Source organism: Dysidea avara, chromosome 14, assembly GCF_963678975.1.
Source record: "Dysidea avara chromosome 14, odDysAvar1.4, whole genome shotgun sequence".
In the NCBI taxonomy this organism is placed as follows: domain Eukaryota; kingdom Metazoa; phylum Porifera; class Demospongiae; order Dictyoceratida; family Dysideidae; genus Dysidea; species Dysidea avara.
Window position 1 is genome coordinate 11,644,121 of NC_089285.1, and position 21,976 is coordinate 11,666,096.

General features: G+C 39.2%; 1 protein-coding gene across 2 annotated transcripts; it reads right to left on the reverse strand.

The window, feature by feature from the left end:
• Nucleotides 1–8,003: 8,003 nt before the first annotated feature.
• LOC136244756 (uncharacterized) lies at nucleotides 8,004–15,305 on the reverse strand. 2 transcript variants are annotated; one of them, XM_066036315.1, is made up of 4 exons: nucleotides 11,158–15,305; nucleotides 10,707–10,789; nucleotides 10,587–10,655; nucleotides 8,004–8,052 (listed from the first exon to the last, which is right to left on the reverse strand). In XM_066036315.1, exon 1 carries the CDS (start codon nucleotides 14,977–14,979, stop codon nucleotides 13,810–13,812), a length of 1,170 nt encoding a protein of 389 aa, XP_065892387.1. In that variant the 5' UTR covers nucleotides 14,980–15,305; the 3' UTR covers nucleotides 8,004–8,052; nucleotides 10,587–10,655; nucleotides 10,707–10,789; nucleotides 11,158–13,809. The 2 variants fall into 2 exon arrangements, with proteins under 2 accessions (XP_065892387.1, XP_065892386.1); XM_066036314.1 differs by lacking the exon at nucleotides 8,004–8,052 and having other exon boundaries at nucleotides 10,462–10,655.
• Nucleotides 15,306–21,976: the final 6,671 nt, after the last annotated feature.

The window sequence follows — 21,976 nt, forward strand, 5'->3', positions numbered from 1 at the left end:
GTTTCCTTATGACCATGAACTTATATAACACTGCTGTGCAATTTAGACTGATCTTTACACACGCGCATGCACACACGTACAACACATCACTGACGTAACAATTTATTACATAAAATATTTAATATAGATAGTTCACTTTTTCCATTCATCCGTTTTTCTTGCAAACCTTTCTATGAAAAGATCTATCAATTTGGCAGCTCTAAGTCTATTGTAGATATCAGGCTCTATTTTTGTTATAGCATGGTTGGAGGCATTGAATTCTATTTCCAGTTTGTAGCCAGCCAAACCTCCATTTCCACAACATAACATGCCGTAACTTGTTAGAGTTTTGACATCTATTAAGTCCTTTCTACTGAAGGTCTTTTCACAACAGGATTTCGCAAACTTTTCGACAATGAGAATAATCATATTTGCCCATAGCTGATGTTTCTTCTCGTCAAGATAAACATGTTCGTTTTTTAACTCTAAACAAAGCTGAGCTAGTTTTTGGGTTCCCCTTGTTGTTGGGGAGACATTTTCAGCAACTATCAAATTTCCATCGGCTCCAATATCACCCACATCACTTTGAAAAATTAAAGACTCTGTCGCACCATTTTCAATAAAAATGTCCCCCCCACCAGAAAATGGACAGTAGTGATGAACTGATGCAACTATCTGAACATGGTATGAATTGCTTTGTAGTGAAAGCATCAAAGCATTGACTCTCAAAACTTCTGCTGAAGAAGAATACTTGTCACCCTCATGAAGATCCTTGCCTTGTGCCAGTGTGAAAAACGGATAACTAATTTTACCTTTCGATATTGGAATTGGATTTTCCAAATCCAAATCTTTGGACCGTTTCAGACGCAAAAAAAGTTTGGCGTTGGCATCTGAGCAACGGGTGCGTTTTTTAAACTCCCACATGTACACTTGAAAGCCATCATCTAATTCCACCAGCTGAACTATTTGTCCATTATGAGGAATATCACAATGCTCTGCAATTTTAGTTTTCAGTTTGGTAAAGTCGTAAAGTCCTGTAGGTGTAATGTTTAAAAATATCTTCTTCGCCCAACAGGTTTCAAAGATGAATAGTACCGAATTTGATTCCTAAAGTTAAAAAAAAAAGACCAACACTAGTGATAAAGTTTGCATGCCACAGGACTACAATTGAAGGGCCTAGTGGAATGAGCCATTTTGGATTTTATTTTTTTCAAAAATGAAATAGCTTATTTATGACATGTGAATAATGCTGTTATTAAGTGAACAACAGAAATCATAAATTCGAAGCAACCTCAAGCAAATTATTACACATCTGAAAATTTCTATTTAATGTCCACCATGAGGTTACCTAATTTTTCAAATGGGGCTTATCCCCTTTTGCCACTGAGCCCTTCAATTGGAAACTGCTTTAGCATTAGCAACGGTGAACGACATAACGGAACTTTCAACTTACTTCTGCATTGCAGACAGTCACTGTATGCACTTCTTCATCATCTTCAACATCGCTATCTTCAACATCGCTTGGCTCTGAATCTCCTTCCCTATAACATATCCCACTAGGGACCTGTGAGAAGCATTGCCACACCCTCTTACCTTTGTCTTTTGTTGGATTGACGACCGCTGCGCCTCAACAGGAGCCTCAACTGCCAAAAATAACACTTTATATTACGCAACCCTGTACACCATAATTCTGCACCTCGTTACTCATGACAAAACACGACCGCGGCAGTTGCTACACGCCTCGCCACAAATCACACTTCAATTGGGCATTAAAAAGAATCGCTATTAGTGTTTTCGAAGGGTTGCGTCACTTTCAATTTCCCGTTACTGTGGTAACATAATCCTCTATGAATGTATCAGAGGAGGTACGACACACTCACAAGAGCGCATACTAATGTACAGGGTAATTAAAAACCTACCTTAGAAGGGTTTATCTACAAATGAGGTATGAATCGAAAGCAGTGCGTGATCCAATGGTGTGATTGAACCCCGCGAACCCCACTGAGTGAAGCAGCTGGGAACACTAAACAGATGGTACCAAGAGAAGCACTATGTACTTTGGTCAAACAAATGTTTGATGAGGTGCTACAAGAGAGATAACAATGTGTTACACTGTAAAAATGAAGTTGGAAGGTAATACTCTATCACTTAACTATTGTGTTGAGTTGTTCAACAGTTTGGAGTATTTATATATTGTGTTTTTTATTTGTTTCCGACCTGTTGGAATTGTTGCAAACTATTCTAAAAACTTCCAGATTATGTTAAGCATTGGAAAGGAGCTATTAGGACTGTTTCCAACATGTTGGAGTATAACTAGTCATTGTTAAAGTGATAAAGCATGAATAAACTTCCATTTATTGATCTTTACCTCATTTCCGACATGTTGGATGTTGTTTAAAATTGTTTTAAAATGCTACGAGTATGTTAAGCAATAGAAAGAAACTTATCCAACATGTTGGAGTTTAACTAATACTTACTAAGGAACGTATGACTTAGCGTTACTTGTATTCCGACCTGTTGGATAAACGGCAAAATACTCTATCACTTAACTATTGTGTTGCGTTGTTCAAAGAACATGTTGGAGTGCAACTAGTCATTGATGAAGTGATGAACAACTACATAAACTTTATTTATTGTGCTTTTTATTTCTGATGGAATTATTGCAAACTATTCTTAAAACATTAACATTATGTTAATCATAAGAAAGGAGATTTTAAGATTGTTTCCAACATGTTGGAGTATAACTAGTCATTGATAAAGTGACTAGTTACTGTACAACACACGTCATTGATGGACTGTTTCCATCATGTTAGAATAGTTCGAATTGTTGCAAACTATTCTAAAGACATTCAGACCTTCATTTATTTGTGTTAAGCATTAGAAAGGATCTTTTAGGACTGTTTCCAACATGTTGGAGTATAACTAGTCATTGATGAAGTGATGAACAACTACATAAACTTTATTTATTGTGTTTTTATATGTTTCCGACATGTTGGAATTATTGCAAACTATTCTTAAAACATTTACATTATGTTCAGCATTAGAAAGAAGCTTTTAAGATTGTTTCCAACATGTTGGAGTATAACTAGTCATTGATGAAGTGATGAACAACTACTTTTTATTTGTTTCCGACCTGTTGGAATTATTGCAAACTATTCTTAAAACATTAACATTATGTTAATCATTAGAAAGGAGATTTTAAGATTGTTTCCAACATGTTGGAGTATAACTAATCATTGATGAAGAGATGAACAACTAAATAAACTTTATATATTATGTTTTTTATTTGTTTCCAACCTGTTGGAATTGTTGCAAACTATTTTAAAAACTTCCAGATTATGTATTCCGACCTGTTGGATAAACTGCAAAATACTCTATCACATAACTATTGTGTTGAGTTGTTCAAAGAACTGTTTCCAACATGTTGGAGTATAACTAGTCATTGATGAAGTGATGAACAACTACTTTTTATTTGTTTCCGACCTGTTGGAATTATTGCAAACTATTCTTAAAACATTAACATTATGTTAATCATTAGAAAGGAGATTTTAAGATTGTTTCCAACATGTTGGAGTATAACTAGTCATTGATAAAGTGACTAGTTACTGTACAACACACGTCATTGATGGACTGTTTCCATCATGTTAGAATAGTTCGAATTGTTGCAAACTATTCTAAAGACATTCAGACCTTCATTTATTTGTGTTAAGCATTAGAAAGGATCTTTTAGGACTGTTTCCAACATGTTGGAGTATAACTAGTCATTGATGAAGTGATGAACAACTACATAAACTTTATTTATTGTGTTTTTATATGTTTCCGACATGTTGGAATTATTGCAAACTATTCTTAAAACATTTACATTATGTTCAGCATTAGAAAGGAGCTTTTAAGATTGTTTCCAACATGTTGGAGTATAACTAGTCATTGATGAAGTGATGAACAACTAGGGCCGATATGCTGCCTTGATTAAGCTATAAAATGCAATTTTGACCAATGTGCTGAAATGTATGGTTTTCCAAAATAGGGTCACATATTTCTTCTGTGCTTTCACCAATTATTGGTGCTCCTTCTACCCATGCCTCCACATGACTGTGTTGCAATCCTCTCCCTTGGTATTCACAGTTTGCACCAAGAGCACAAACAGGACCCAAAGGCTGGCTGTCACTTAGAATGAAATCATAAATTGCCTCGTGTTTATTGTCAATAAATCTACTACTGGATGCCGGGTCAGTGGTAATCATTTAAGAGCACAAACAGGACCCAAAGGCTGGCTGTCACTTAGAATGAAATCATAAATTGCCTTGTGTTTATTGTCAATAAATCTACTACTGGATGCCGGGTCAGTGGTAATCATCTTTCTAACATGTGCAAATATTGTTGTTAGGTTTCCTTCCAGCTCTTCAGATAACATTTCTAGACAGCGGGCAGCTGTTAGCCTTTCACTTGGCCTAATCACCTTTAGCTTATGGTAAATACCATTTGCTATTTGTCGCAGTATTGTTTGGTTATTCAAGAAAAAGATGAGCTGTTGGTTAATCCTGAATCATGGATCACGTGATTGCAAAATGCACTTCACGTACTCTGCTGCGCTTAATGGCACCTCTCATTGACACCTCTGTCCACCAATTCCGTGTGGGTATAAATATGGAAAACACAACATATCCAAGTTTTTCATACGACTATCAAGAGGGGCTTCATTTACTTTTAGCATTTGGTATAGTGCCGTGACCTTCTTGTTTTCCCTTGGGGCATGCAATGGATTAATGGTATATTGCTCATAGTAAGATTGCTCCTTATGTTCAGCAATTTCTTCTACCATAGACTCTCCAGATGTTGAAAGTGGTTCTCCATAAGAACCTTCATCAATTCAGTTACCAATATCTAGATCTTTTGGAGCTCCAGGAAGCTGAATTAAAGCATACAGGGGATTGATTTCCTTAAGCTTTAGTAGGGCATTGTAGACCTTATTGATATCTACAAGGTCCTTCCATATGACATTAGATTTACTAGGTAAACTTTGGATTAAAATAAAAGTTCACCATGATTTGGAAGAGCTTGCTGTGGGTCAGGCAATCTGTTCAAAGTTGCTTCAATTGGTAATGGAAAGTGGAACGTAGTGCCAATAACCTTCTGAATTTTGTGGCTGGCAGGCAATTGCCTTTTCGCAACTGTACCCATTCTACTGACAGTTTGAAAACATTTTGCCCTTTGTATTAATATTTTTTCAAAAGCATTTAGTTCTGATATCTCTTGTGGAATGTCTCCAAACTGCAGACCATTGAGTATGCACCTTGGTGGTAATTTTCCTTGTCTAAAGTAGTTTAGGCAATATTTGCATATTAATCCTTCAGGCAGTCCATCGTTGTACTCTGGTCTACGCGTATTGTAATCCATCAAGGCCTGCCACTCACAACTGTTGGGAAAATTGCATAGACTACCTAAGTGTCAACATTCGCGTCGGTAGCACAACTTGTCACATGATATGCAAGGGTACTTTGCAACATCTAAACACCTTTCATAAAACTTCTCATAAGCTGCCTTATGTTGTTCATAGATTTGAGTTTCACTCAATGGCTGGTTGTCTGTCTCAATCGATTGCTCTTAGCAATGTCGGTAATCTCAGACAGTTTTTCCAGCTATCCATGTTGCAAGGCATGCTCAATTTCCGTGATTTTTCTACCATGTCTGCGCACTTCATACAACAATTTCACCACACATTGTATGTCTGGAAAATGAGGTGCTAGCACACCAAATACAACAGTGGAGAATCACAGGGAGGAGATTCTGTATAGCAACATAATGGATGACCTTGAAGTAGCTCCTCTTTTGTTAACTGATTGGTGTAATCGTCTATATGCTGGATGTACCTGCGAGCAGCATTAGGTGCACATTCAGTTATCTTACAATAGATCATCTGAAGTTTACCCTCGATTATTTCTGATTCTTCCACTTTGCACCATGGTGGGTCATAACAACATTCCTATGTTGAAACATCCCTGCCTGCAATGGTGTACTTGCTTGAATAGCCTGGAAATTCTTCATACTTTATGCTGCCATCATCATTAAATGCCTCTTGGTTGTAGATGGCCTGAGGGAAAAATGTCTCAGTGTTTGACGTATGCAAACTAACACCACACAGTGAAATTGAATCATTCTCAGCTTGCTTTATACGTGATGCATCTAAGTTATTACGTAATTTTTCAAACACTTCACAAAGTTATGTTTGAAATAACTAAGCTGCTGTAGACAAGACTTAACCAAAAACCCTGTTTTTATTGTATTCGCAGATCTGTTTCTTATGCCCATTATGTGTGTGGCCAGAAACAAGAGGCGAATGTCAGCTAAGAGATATCAGGGTGTGGCTTTTGTTTGAAATTTAATCCAGACTCTCACTGGATTGGTGCATTATACAAGGGTTTAAATTCACTCCAGTATGTCGATGGCAGAGATTTATTGAATATCAATCGAGACGATGCCACTGGGTTTAGACTTGATACATTAACAACTTGCAAGCAGTACAAAACCCCAGTTGTTCAAGGACAAGAAGTGTTAACCACGAGAACTGACTTTGTCAACAAATACCCGTCACTTCTCCAGACAACATCGTACAATTTTACAGGAATTACTACGACGTCTGAAGTTTGTGTTGGGCTAGTAAAGGCCTCAAAAATTCATGAGAAAAATCCTGCACAGCATGCTGCAGATCTTGAATTATTAGAATCAGTGGAAAGGCTTCATCCTGTGTTCTTTAATCATTTAAGTGGTCTTCCCAAATCTGTTGAGTGTATTCGTGTCGATGGTGCAAGTGATGAGGGACCAAGTCATGAAGAAGTACAATTCTATTGGGCAGCACATCACTTGTCAAAAGGAAAAATTGTAAAACTCGTTACTAGCAGAAGTAGTGGTTCTTCATATTTAAACTGTGTGGAACTCCAAAATGGCTGTTTGAGTCTTGGCCATGCAAATACATTTATCCCTTCTACACTTAAAGGATCATGTGTAAGTGTGGAAACAGGGATGGTGGACAATGATAAGCTTAAAGAAAACTTGGATGTTGCCATTGATGCATATATTTCCCGAGTTGATGGAACTCCATGTGGCGACACAACCATACACCTGTACAAAGGTGCTAAAGACAGTGAGCAGGTTAAAAGTAGAACTAATTTACTGACATTTTTGAAGGGTTCGAGCAAGGCTAAGGTTGGATTGAAGCAAAAAGAACCAGAACAATATGCTTACTTCCAGAAAGTGTGGGATTTGCGTTCTCGCCACATGGTATCTGAACTACCAATACAGTATGTTTATATGCTCACCTGTTGTTATCAACCAGAATGTTGTCACCCGCAATGTAAAAAAGGCAAACCTCTTTCTCCCCTCAGGTGGTATGATGGAGGCCCTGCAATTAATATGCTTCCTCTCCTTGTAGTCGATGAGCAGAGGCCATGGGAAAGTTACTGTGAACAGTGCAGTAATTGCACAGGCCACTGTTCTAACTGATGTAAGTAATAGAACTGCTATGACCTCTGTTGCTCTGCCACCATCAACAATTTTGAAGCAAGAGTTTAACAAAGCAAGAAAACCAGTTGATGAAGCTTTTGTAGAGAGAGCTGTTAAAAAAACACTTCTGTCTACTTGTGATACAAAAATGTGGCTTGACCATTTACAAGTTGTATGTGATAATCGTAAACGAGTAGCAAGGAAGGCTGCATTAACTCAAGCGCGAAATCTAGATGTTAATAACTCCAGAGAGGATGCAGAATGTCATTGTGGAGTGTGTGGAAAACTTTATACTGAAGAAACAGATACACCTGAGTTATGGATTGCGTGCAATGTGTGGTACTGTGCTGTATGTGAACATTTATCTGTTATCCCACAAGAAGTTTACATATGTTGTAAGTGTCGTTTGTAAATTTTATTATTATATTGTTCATTAAAGAAATATATGGTCAACTACTTGTCCTTTACTATGCTTGATTACACTTTAAACAGTCGCAGTGTTAATGTATTCAGTCAGTGGCATCTGGATCCTGCTGAGCCCTTTCAATCTTCCATCAAGTTCAGTGTTTATTCCTGTAATGTTTAAACATCAAAATTAATGAGCTAATTTTGATGGCAAGAGCCCATAAAAATAAATGTATGACCTTGATGGTGTAGTAGTATTAAACAAGGGGGTGGCACTCCTGTACTCTGATCTTTGCTGTCCTCAGTGAACTTGAAAAATAAGGCTTGACTCTTGACTTTTTACTAAAAAGGCACTTGACTCTTGACTAAATTTTTGTGACTCGGAAATTACAATGTACTTGTACTTTGATCAACGCCAAATTTCCAGCTTGACTGTTGACTGTCACTTTGACCGAGGACGAAGATCGGAGTACAGGACTATATAATTATTGGAGTGCCGTCCGCTTGTATCAAACAATAATTTAACGCAGACTACAGTGCAAGGACAAATCCAGCCTGGAGGGAAAAAAACGAGCATCAAAACACTATCTTTGGCCCAATATCAAAAGGTGGGAGAAGGTTGGGGATTTGACTAGCTGTGATGCCCGACATGTCAGGTATTTGAACTTTCCATATTTCAAATCCCCACCTCAGTCCCCACCTTGCCCGGGAGGGGGGGTTGGGGCGTAATATTGATAGGTGCATTATAAACAATGACTTCTTTTGTTCTTTTTATAATTCAAAACGCAAATGCTATTTACCCAAAACTATGGTTGTATTAGTTTCTTCTAAGGTTATTTGTACTTCTTTGGCAAGGGAATATTTATATGGCAGCCATTTTTAGTACTGGTTAGGTCTCCAAGACTGGGAACCTCCACCATCGGATGATGAGAATGATGACGACAACAACATTGGACAGTTTCCACCACCCAAAGGTAGCCTCACTGAAGCGGATGATCAGGAGACTGTGGAAGCTACTGATGATGATGTATGTCACACTTTCTTCCATTGTCAGCTATTCACTGTAACTGTATTTAGGTGCAAGAAGAATTCTCGACTGGAAGTGGTCGAGTGTCGGAGAGTGGTGCTGGGAGAATACTGGCATGTCAATGAACAGTTTGTCTTGTTGATAATGTATTCCTTTTAGGCTGAAGATGTTTCTACATTGACCAAAAGTACTGGAGGGAATGAGATCGCAGGCGTGAGTGGAGGGGGTAGTAGCAACAGCAGTTCTAGTGAAAGTGGCTCCCTAGGAATCTCTATTAACATTTCTAATTTAAGCAGAGTACCAAATAGGTTAGGTGTTTCTATTGATTTATCAAATTTAACTCGTCCCATTCCTCCACCTTCTACTACTGCTAGTGCCTCTATTCCTCTCAGGGGGGGGGGGGGGGGGGGTCCATTTGTTGAGCCTGTGGGTCCCACAACACCCCTGTCACCAACAGCTACAGCAATGGATTTTTTTGGGCAGAATTTTGATGACGATCTTTTTAGGCACATTGTAGATGAAACCAACTTGTATGCCTCTCAAATGGGTTCTAAATGGAGGTGGCCTCTAACTGTAGATGAATTAAAGGCCTTCTTAAAGGTATGGACTGTGATGGGAATAGTTAAGCTACCCCGGGTTCGTGATTATTGGTCCCAAGAACGTATTTATGGGGAACATTCAGTGATTACTGGTGCCTTTGCTGGCTTTAGAGATTATAGGGAATTTCAGCTCAAGGGGAAGAAGGGAAGGCCTAGGTATAGTGCAGAAGTAGTACCTGCTGTGTTTGATCGACAGCATTATCCTATGGAGTTTCCGAGCGAGGGGCAGTGTGTTGTGTGTAAATATCGGGTCCCACATCGTAAGAGAACTAAGTTTGGCTGTGGTTTGTGTGGCGACAAACGGATGTGCCCTGTTCCCTGTTTTGAGATCCACCATACCCAATAACTAATCCATATTGTTTATCTGCATAATTTGAGTCTTTCAGGTAGCTACTGTATGAAGTGAAGACAAAACATATTTTATTGTATGTACGCATGTTGTTTTTTTATTGCACGAGTGTGTGGATAACAGAAACAGATCTCCAAAAGCAAAGGGTTTTTTCCTCTTTGTACAGAGGTTCTCCCCTGGAGATGGAGGGGCACCATCTCCTAAATCTAGGCTGAATATTTTCTCTCTGTCTGCCCCAGCTCTGATTTTAGTATTATTATTATTATATGCATGCATATTGAAATTCAACTGCATTATTTTTTAAATTATTACTTGATCAAATGAATTTTGCTGAGTCTGTAAACGTCACGATGCATCAGTCTAGTAATTTGAAGTGTTACTTCCGAATATGGCATTGGTAAGGTGGATTTATGGCCGCCACGACTGAACAAGGCACACATCTTCTAACAAAGACAGCAATAGTGTTACAATACCCCTTGCACTATCATTTCATATTCTGGAGCAGCTATTGGAGACTGTTCATGCTGATTTTCAGCCATGGAAGAGTTGTACTTCGAAAGGTAGATGGCTGAAATCACGCCATTATACAGATTTGTCTTTTTATTTTATGTAAGCTTGTAAACAATTGTGGTAGCATTTTTATAGAAATCATAACTTGATCAAACAATTTTTTATGTGTCTGTAAACGTCATTGTACGTCAATGTATCATTCCAGAGTATTTCTTACAAATTTGGCAGCGCTGACTGTTTCCATGATGAAGTTGTGGTCATCGCGAACAAAAGATGCACGCGTATTCTAAAAAAAAATAGCGATGACGTTACAATTATTATTTAAACAACACCTCACCTTGTAGAGCAGTTAATGGGTATTCAGGCCGATTTTCAGTCACGGAGGATCCTTAGTTAAAAGTTACAGTGGTGAGTTCACGCCTGTGTAATATACAAAATTTTGGTAAAAATAATTCAGGTAACGGGGTATGCTTGCCACTTTAATGGCTTTTAGGTAAGAAAGGGTTAAGCTCAACACAATACACCACACACATGCACACACACAAGTACGTAATAAGTAAGTATATAAGTTAAGTTGATTAAGTAATCATGTAATTTATTAAGTAACATACATACACATTTCTAGACATCATGCACATATATACACGCACACACACACACACACTCGCACACGCAAACACACACACACATATGTATACACACAAATACACACCCCACATAACACACCCCACATAACACACACGCAGACAGACACCCACACACAAAGAAATGGACATACATACACACACCACTGTAAGTAATAACTGTGAGTTAAGTAAGTAGCCGGAGCGCACACGTTCAAGACTTCACAGTTAAACTCAATATCATAGTAAAGTACAGAATGAATTGGTACAAACATACAGGGTTATTTATACAAGTTACGAGGTAAAGTACAAAACTAACAAAGAACATTTATTAACTACAACACTTTAACAATACTGAGACAGATGGTTAACCTATGGGAGACTAAGTGAGTTAATACATGAATAGGTGAATAGATACAACAGCCAAAATAAACAAGTCAATGCAATTATAGTATGAAATCACTACATTCCTCCCCCTTTAAGTACAAAAATCTTTTTTTTTTTTTAAATTGTAAGGATAACTTAAATAGAATAAATGAGTCTGTTTGGTGGGCGTGAAACTCTGGTGGACCTTTGCAATGTTGCTGGTAGTAACGCATTGTTAGGTGTTGTTGAAATGGGAATAACATCATCTAGAGTGTCGTCACAGTCTGTAGGTTGAATGTCTACATCAACTGAATGTGGTCGGATGTGGTCAACATGACGGCGGATAATTCTGTTGTCGGATAACTTGACATTGTAAGTTCGTGGGCCTTGATGATGATGCCGGGTAGCCATTTGTCCCCTTGACCAAAGTTTCAAGCAAATACAGCTTCATCTGGAAGAGTATGTTGATCATACCTGTCTTTCTGAAACTGTTGCTTGTCTTGGACATGAGATGTTAAATCCAGAAGCAGTTGGTCTAAATGGGAACGTAGACATCTACCCATCAGTAATTGTGCTGGTGTTTGTCCAGTAGTGGTGTGTGGAGTAATTCTGTATTGGAATAGGAAACGAGAAAGTTTTGTTTCTAAGCATCCATCAGTGAGCTTCTTCAGTCCTTCTTTTAGTGTCTGCACTGCTCTTTCAGCTAACCCGTTTGAAGCTGGGTGGTAAGGTGCAGTTCTGATATGGTGTATTCCATTCTTCTGTAAAAAGTCTTCGAACTCACTGCTGATAAAAACACTACCATTGTCAGAGACAACTGTCCTTGGTAGGCCATGGGTGGCAAACATACTTCTTAGTTTCTGTGTGGTTATACCAGTAGTGGCAGAATTAACTATGCTCACCTCCATCCATTTGGAGTGTGCATCCACAACCACAAGGAACATCTTGCCTTGATATGGACCAGCATAATCAACGTGCAATCTGGACCAGGGCTGAACTGGCCATTCCCAACTCTGCATTGGTACTGCTGGGGGGTTCTTGTGTGTCTCTTGGCACTGTCTACAGTTCTTTACTTTGGCTTCCAGTTGCTCATCCATGCCAGGCCACCAAACATAGCTGCGAGCAAGGCTCTTCATTCTTGATATACCAGGGTGAGCAGTATGTAATTCGTCAATTACCTTCTGGCGTCCCTATGGTGGTATCACAACACGTGTTCCCCACAAGATACAGCCATCTTGCACACTCAACTCATCTGTTCGTCGTTGAAATGGTTTTAAGGCTTCGTCAGTGGAGAATTGCCGTCCTTGTAATAGCATCTTCCTTACTTTTGAAAGTAGGGGATCTCGGTTAGTCCATGACTTGATCTGAGTAAAGTTGGTAGGTGAGGCCTGAAGGGACTCTGTTAACAGAACAGTGTCTGCAGGTATAGGTGTCTCTTTTGGAAACTCGAGTAGGGGAAGTCTACTGAGAAGATCAGCACTGGCTTGGTATTTGCCTAGTTTGTAATTTATGTCTCATAGTCATAAGCACTTAAAGTGAGAGCCCATCGTTGAATTCTTGCAGAAGCCATTGGGGGTATGGCTCTTGATCTGCCAAACAAGTGCTGTAGGGGTTTGTGGTCAGAGAATATAGTAAATTTTCTTCCCAACAAGTAGTGGTGAAATCTCTTTATACCAAAGATAATTGCTAGGCCCTCCTTATCCAACTGAGAATACTGTTTTTCAGCAGGGGACAGTGTCCTAGAAGCAAAAGCGACTGGATGCTCTGACCCATCACCTAGCTTGTGAGACAAAACAGCACCCACACCATAAGGTGAGGCATCACAAGAAAGCACAAGTGGTTTATGTGCATCAAAATGTACAAGTACCTGAGACGAGGTTAACAGTTTCTTTGCTTCTTTGAAAGCAGTTTGTTGTGGCATTCCCCACTGCCAAGTTGTGTTCTTGTGTAGAAGACTGTAAAGTGGAGCTAAAACTGAAGACAAATTGGGTAAAAATTTGCTGTAATAGTTTAACATTCCCAGGACAGGACTTCAGCTGGGAAACATTCTGCGGGGCAGGAGCTTCAACAATAGCTCTGACTTTTTCCTTTGTAGGATGTAGACCAATCTGGGAGATTTGGTGTCCCAAGTATTCCACCTGAGGAAGTAAAAACGCACACTTATCCTTCCTTAAATGCATACCTGCTTGCTCCAGGCGAGTCAAAACTTCGTGTAAATTGTTCAAATGTTCTGTTCTCTCTCATGGCATAGGGTACTGATCGTGGTCTGTAGAATTTGGGTCTAGCCTGTGGATCAACATGAAGTTTAGCAGTGACCCCTCTCACCATTCCCAATGTTGAACTGAACACAGTCTTGTGCTTATCCAGAAGGTCTTGTAAGGTAATGGTTGGTTGCTGAGTGTGGTACAATTCTGCCCAGTTCAAGCGGATCTTACTCAACCAATCACGGCCCTAAAGACTAGGGCCATCTCCTGCAACTACTAGTAGCTGCAGGTTATGATTCTGCTCCTGAAAAGATACATCAACATTAGCAACACCCAGTACCTCAATGTTTTCCCCAGTGTAAGTTCTAAGTTTGTTGTTGGTGGACTGAAGGGGTGGGGCTGCTTGAGCTTCCCATAATTTGTCGAAAGTTCTCTTGCATATTAGAGTTAATGAGGCTCCTGTGTCTACTTCCATCAGTAGCTCGGCCCCATTAATCTGCACTGTAACAACATACGGTTTAGAAGGAGAGCTAGAAACATTAAATAAAGTGTATGCGGAAGCGTCAGTGTCATTCTCCACTGTCTCTGTAGCTACCACTGAATGGGTTTTCTGGGAATAAGCTCTTTTAGTTTTCTTCCTTTGGTGTGGAGGTCTGCCTGTGTCTCCCTTCTTGCTGCTGCAAACGCGTGCTAAGTGTCCTTTCTTTTTACACAAATGGCACTCAGTATCTCTGAACTGGCACTCTGTTGCAAGATGTGGTCCTCCGCATCGGTAGCACTCTACCACTCGTGTGCGTGACACATTACCTGTAGATTGGGGTGGGGCTTTGGAGTGAGTTTTTACTGGTGGTCGAACAGCATTCACTGCAGGGAGCTGAGTCTTTTGCAAGTCCTTTGCATTGCGATCTGCCGACTCCATGGCAATTGAAATCTCCACCACTTTGTCCATGGTCAAGTTGGGCTCTGCAAGTAATCGTCGTTGTATGCGGCCATTCTCTATGCCACACACCAATCTGTCATGTAGCATGTCATTTAAAGCACCTCCAAACTCACAATATCTGGTTAGCTGTCGCAGTTCTGCTATGAAATTTGCAACTGACTCGCCCTGTTGGCGATTACGGGAGTTGAACCGGAAGCGTTCCACTATCACAGAAGGTGTCGGATTATGGTGATCCTGTATCGGTTTGACTAGCTGAGTATATGATTTGTCTGCAGGATTCTCTGGAGCTGAAAAATTTTTGATGAGACGGTAAGTAGCTACTCCACAAGCACTTAGAAGTACAGCCTTCTGTTTGCCTTCTGCTACATCATTTGCTGTGAAGTACTGCTGTAGTCTCTCAACATAAGAGGTCCAGTCCTCTTGAGTAGAATTGAATTCCCCAATAGTTCCATGAATCCCTGCTACTGTAGCTGCCATAGCCAGTTAATCCTCGTCGCCACTGTAATAACTGTGAGTTAAGTAAGTAGCCGGAGCGCACACGTTCAAGACTTCACAGTTAAACTCAATATCATAGTAAAGTACAGAATGAATTAATACAAACATACAGGGTTATTTGTACAAGTTACGAGGTAAAGTACAAAGTACAAAACTAACAAAGAACATTTATTAACTACAACACTTTAACAATACTGAGACAGATGGTTAACCTATGGGAGACTAAGTGAGTTAATACATGAATAGGTGAATAGATACAACAGCTAAAATAAACAAGTCAATGCAATTATAGTATGAAATCACTACAACCACCCACACACATAGAAACTCACATACATATACACACACATGCACAGACACACACCACCCTCACACACTCACTACAAACACACACACACACCACATACGCAGACACACTCGCATACATCACACTACACACACAGACGTACACACACATACCCACAAGTAGTATGTAACAAGTAAGTATATAAGTAGTAATTAAGGTAGAAACACACCCTAGAAATAAAATTAGCGAAATATCCTTAAACCACGCAATCTATAGTGTTGAACTAGTAACTATTTGAATTTAATCACGGTCAGTACGATGACTGCTTCATCAACAGCGATCGATGAGGGATCACGTGACACCTTTCGTTATGGCGTGAACGATTTATGTCGGCATATGCAACTGAACCAACTGTGCCAAGGTGGTAGGCTTGGCCCTTACCTGCCATTAGCTTATCTTGTTGTATAAGTTTATTCCAGTAGCTTATACCTTTAATTAGGCGCGCCCCCAAAAGGTCTTTTGCTTACACTGTGAATTACATTACATTGTGGTATTCTTTTTTTATCTCTGTAGGAGCAGCAAGCCCACAATGAACAATGTATTCTATGTACTGTAAGTACCATAGAGTTTTCATTTCATATAATGACTTTCAACCAAAAACACAAGTATAGGGTATGTCAAAGTACAAGTAATAAACATGTCAAAGTACAAATAGCAAAACATCTCAAAGTACAAACAGCAAAACGACTCAAAATACAATTAGCAAAACACACGCAGCAAAACACCTCAAAGTGCTAGTAGTAAGACATGTCAAAAGGGGTATACACAACAGTATGTGTAAGTGTACGCAACTAGACATTGTTACAACATTATAAGAGAAACAAAATCTTTACCACGTACGTACACAGACACAAAAAAACCTGGTTAACTAGAGAACTTGAAAAACACAAACCAAGTGATATGTAAAATTAGAATCACTCACATACATATGTAACTGCTGAGCAGTAGTCAACGATTTGAAATGTTTCTGGGATTTAGTGGGCAACTTTGCTGATGTGTACCTCCTCTCAATGAAGGACATGTACACAAACCAACTTCACGCTCATCACACTCTGTATCTGTAGCAGTAGTAGTAGTTTCACAGACAGGCACCCTAGTTTTCTTATTCAGAGGACACTTGCGGTGACTGATATATTTGTGCTGTGTAGATCCACACTTACACATACTAAGCTTGCTGCTACTAGCCTTTCCCTTACTACGTGTTGCTGAGGTTTCATCATCGTCATCTTCAGTAGAATCATTATCATCAGAAGATCCATACGCGTGCTGGATAACTTGCCTCCGACTCCAAAGTTTTCGCTCTTCTTGTTCTTGGACTCTAGCCTTTTTCCATTCTTTTCTTTTTTCCTTGGCCAGGTCAGTCTGTTTCTTTGCAAGGTTCCTATAACGAACTTCATTTGCTTTCCTTAGTGCCTCAGCCATACCATCAAACTGGGGAAGTTTCAAGCGAGCAAACAGGTCTAAAAGCCAATGGTAAGAAAGCCCATGTTTTTTCGTCATGTATGTCATATTTGCTTGCAGCAATCCTAGGTTTGTACTGTCCATGTAATGAATACTTTGCAAGTACTTGTCCTTAGACCTAAACCTTGCCAATACATTATGCGAAGCCTCAGGGTAGTTGGAATGTCCACGTCCCAACTCAGTGTGAATAATCTGCGATGCCTGAGCAGCTCTGTTGCTACACTTTATTTCATATGCAAGGGAATGTAATGGATTCTTTGCGTTATAATATAATCTTCACCCCAACACAACACATTGTCATGTGCAATTAGTTAGAGCATGAAAGTCACACTGACCCCCAGTCCATGTGTGAACATCACATGCATGGTATTTGCCTACTATCAGCAAACGGGAGGCAAAGGCACTAGGGTCTGTCCCAGCTTGTATAAGACAGTAGAAAAAGTTGGTATGGGCTCCACGCAAGAAACTGTTAGTTAAAAAGCCACACTGTTTGGAATGCCGTTTAGGACAATGACACTTCACCGTAACCACATCAGGAAACTTATCTTTGTACACGTCTTGCAATGCAGGAGAAAAACTCTTTTGCTTAGCTAGCTCACCCAAACGCTTTGTATGAGCTCTGGCCAGATGTCCTCCACAGAGCATTACTTGGGAGTCAGGATAATGCTGCGTAAAAGATTTAGCAGCTGAGGAGTCTGCATCTTGCCATTGCACTTCAATGTGCATACCTTCATCTTTGGCTTTGCCAAAAAACAATACTTGCAGCATGGCCCTCTGCTCCCTTGGCTGTACCATGATATAATTCACCACCACTTTTTCCTTGCATGCTGAGATGAATAAAATATAGTAAGGAGTTGTTCATATAATTTCTCACAGTGAATGAGCAATTCTGGCTAAACCTCCCCCTTGTCAACCAAACACCGTCGGATGAAGTGATAGCTCGTTTCCAGCTACCCACAACTGTTGGATCTTGAGCCTTCATCTCTGCCTTGGATTCATTGCACATATCTACAAGCATAGCATCTACAACAGGTTGGAGGAGTTTAACAGTATCATAAAATGTGGCAGGATTTACTGCTGAGAGGCCTAGATACTGTTTTAAAATCTTGCTGTACTGCGCATGTGCACAACCACCTGCTACAAAAGCAACCTGTAAAGCCAAACTACATACTGAACGTTTAGAGAACTCAATGTCTACTGAGCTAGTCAAGTTTAGCATATGCTCTGAACACATAGTACATGAAAACTGTATCACTACACTTCCTCCCAACCCAACATGTTTCATACCAACTGGCACAAGCTTACCAGTGCAGTCAGGTGTATAGCACAAACTAGTACCATTTATACTATCAATAAATGACTGTAACTGGGTGGTTTGGTATACAAACAGACTGTTTCCGAGGTCTACAGTACTAAGCCACTGCCTTTTCATTGGTGTTGGACAGTACTCTGAACTACTAGCATCTGACAGTTGATCGGTACTACTTAGAGACAGATCATCACAAGACGATCCAAACTGTATTAAACTACCTCCACTTTGCTCTATAAAAGTACTAGTGCCCACTTGGTTATTACTTTGTGTGCCAAACAGACATTCATCTACAATACTCACTGAGCCAAGCACCCTGTCTGTTCCTGGTCCATCCTCAATCGTACCAAGTGTATCCTCCATTTGTCTTTGTCCATTCTCAAGTGTGTCCTCCATTAGTGCTTGCTCATTCTCACTGATTTCAACACTGTCATCAACTGTTCCAGGAGTATTCTCAACTGTTGTAGGAGCGTTCTCAACTGTACCAGGAGCATTCTCAACTGTACCAGTTTCAACTGTACCAGGAGCAGCAGTCTCAACTGTTCCAGGAACATCCTCAATTGTTCCAGGAACATCCACAACTGTTCCAGGAACATCCACAACTGTAGCAGAAGCATCCTCAACTGTTCCAGAAGTGTTCTCAGTTGCTCTAGTTGCACTGTTGGTTGTTTCTTCTACTGTAGTGCTAACCTCATCCTGAGTACCATCAGTATTAGAGCTAGTTGTACTCGGCAAAATGACAGAAACACCGTCAGGAGGGCTATCATCTAATAAATAACGATAAATAAATGGTTTCTCGAAAGCTAGTAACAAACTCACCACTGCCACGTGGCCGTGCACCATCTGATAAGCTACGTTTCTCCCACCGAGATCTTGCTAAATTACTATACTTTAGTGACTTCTTCCCCGGATTATGCTTACGATCTTTTCTGACCTTCTTACTGTCCATTATCAACTCAATTATCACTTGTGCTAACAAGCCAAGCACGCCATGTTTTCCGGAAAACATCACGACACACAATATCAATAACGGAAACTTTTTAGCCATGTGGCGAGCAGAAAAATAGCTGTTTGGTATTTTTTGGTGGAGCTAATGGTAGTATTTAGAAACTTCTCGCATTGATTTGGAAATTGATTTTGTTTCAAGGTGAATTTTTGAAAGGGAAAAAGCAGCATGGCGTGGGCAGTAGTTGCTAGCATTTGATTCGCAACCAGCTCTGACTAACTTTGTTTCTTACAGTTATCATTCATTAGACTATCTGTCATTGATACAAGCGGCTGCAAAAAAATCCTTTAGTGATGCAATGTTACAAGGTTGTTGCTCTCGTATTTGCCACATGCAGCCACACCCACCCATTATACCCACGCGTTTCTACTCTACATAACAATGGTAATCAGATCATTGCATATATTTCTAAAAAAATGCATTATGTTGTGCAAGGTGCTTTCCTACCTTAAGTAGGTAAATAAGTAATAAGTGATTGAGTAAGTAACTAACTAAGCAGTAAGTAATTAAGGAAGTAACACACATACGCATTTCTACACAATACACACACACACATGCATACACCACACCACACCACACATAATACACACACCACGCACACGAGTACATAACAAGCAGGTATATAATTAAAGTAAGTTAACAAGTAAGTAATTAAGTAAATACGCAAATAAATGATTAAGTAAACTAATTAAGTAATTTATTGATTAAGTAATCATGCAATTAATTAAGTAAATAAGTAACATACATACACATTTCTAGACATCATGCACACATGTACGGACACAGACACCCACCACCCACACACAAAGAAACACACATACATACACAACCACACACACATACACGCGCACACACACATATGCACACACACACACACACACACATACATCACACCACACACGCCTACATCACACCACACACACACAACCACGCACACGCACACACACACAACACCAGACCACACACACATGTATACATATGCACACATGCACAGACACACACAACTCACACACACCTTCTCAATTTTTAAAACAACTACAAAAGTTGCAACTATAAAAGTAACAACATAAACTACAACACAAAGAATAATTATTCTCAATATCTGATACCTTAGTGGCCTGCTTGAACTAATGCTCAATGCTGTATTACTGTACTACGATGTAAGGCAATTAAGGTCCAGTACTCAAGTTTGAATATCAATGTTCCTACAAGACAACAAATTTATTTGTAAGTGTAGATTATTCACATTATATTATAACTGAAGACATACCATTTGGCACTTTTACATGTAAATATGTGTTGCTTACAAACTACGAGTATTAAGTGTAGTCTGTAAACACTTTGCAATGATTTTAAATTGCATTAAGTTTATGCAAGAGGCATTACTTATTAAGTGAAACCACTTCCATTAAATACACACCCCTACAAAAATGCATTTTTTGTTATTTTCACTGTCATTGGCAAGTATGAGTGGCTTGGACTCAGGCTTTGGATTTAGCTACACTAATTACTTGCAACACACACAAGCACCTCACCTAGTTTAAAACATTTCTACATTTAACCAACACTCTTACCACAGGAAAAAATTTTTAAAAACCAAATTTGGTAAATAGTGATTTTCCAATGGAAGATAAAACCAATGTTGAACTTTGCCACAAATTCCAAGATTGGATACTTGTTTTTGGTGAAACCAATATAGTTTTTCCCGTATTCAGTCTTGGTTAGTAATCTTCCAATATTGACTATTGATCTATCAATGTTGGTATTATTGTATTAATTTTAAACAATGTTGTAAATTAAAATTCCCACATTGAAAGGGGATTTTACCAATCTTGGTAAACTTGAAACACAGGTTGGTAAAATGGTCGATAGTAAACTACGATGTTGGAATATTGATCTGCCAATGTTGGTATTGTTGTATTAGTTTTAAGCAATGTTGTAAATTAAAATTCCCAAATTGGAAGGGGATTTTACCAACCTTGGTAAACTTGAAACACAGATTGGAGAAATGGTCAACAGTAAACTACAATGTTGAAATATTGATTTGTCAATGTTGGTATTATTGTATTGGTTTTAAACAATGATGTAAATTAAAATTCCCACATTGGAAGGGGATTTTACCAACCTTGGTAAACTTGAAACACAGATTGGTAAAATGGTCGACAGTCAACTCAGAGATGCCAACCTCTGAACAATTTTAGGAGTGAGACCTTAAACACTACCAGCAGTGTGGACCAGATTCAAGTGCAGCTCCAGGATTTTTGGTAGTGAAGACCAAAAAAAAAAAAAAAAAAAGGTCGTCACATGTTCTCAGTCCAAAAATAAGCACAGGTCTGCCCAATTTTAAGCACAGGGCTAATTACGAAGCAGATCAGGCGTGAGAACTAAGCTGAAAGAGTGAGAAACAGAGGGTTAGGCGTGAGAGCGTGAGATTACTAGCCAAAGAGTGAGACTCATGCCTAATGCGTGAGAGTTGGCATGTCTGGTCAACTACAATGTTGGAATAGTGATCTGTCAATATTGGTATTATTGTATTGGCTTTAAACAATGTTGTAAATTAAAAATTCCCACATTGGAAGGGGATTTTACCAACCTTGGTAAACTTGAAACACAGATTGGTACAATGGTAAACAGTAAACTACAATGTTGGAATATTGATCTGTCAATGTTGGTATTGTATGGTAGGCCATTTGTTTCAAAATGATTATTTGATATGTTCAATGAAATATTTGATATGTTCAATGAATTATTTGATATGTTCAATGAATTATTTGATATGTTCAATGAATTATTTGATATGTTCAATGAGCTATGCCATCATTACGCATAGCTACGTATATAGCTTTGTTATTACTCA

Bases quoted from the DNA above. Each gene is read 5' to 3' on its own strand.
- LOC136244756 (XM_066036315.1), bottom strand. From the start codon at position 14,979: ATGGCAGCTACAGTAGCAGGGATTCATGGAACTATTGGGGAATTCAAT.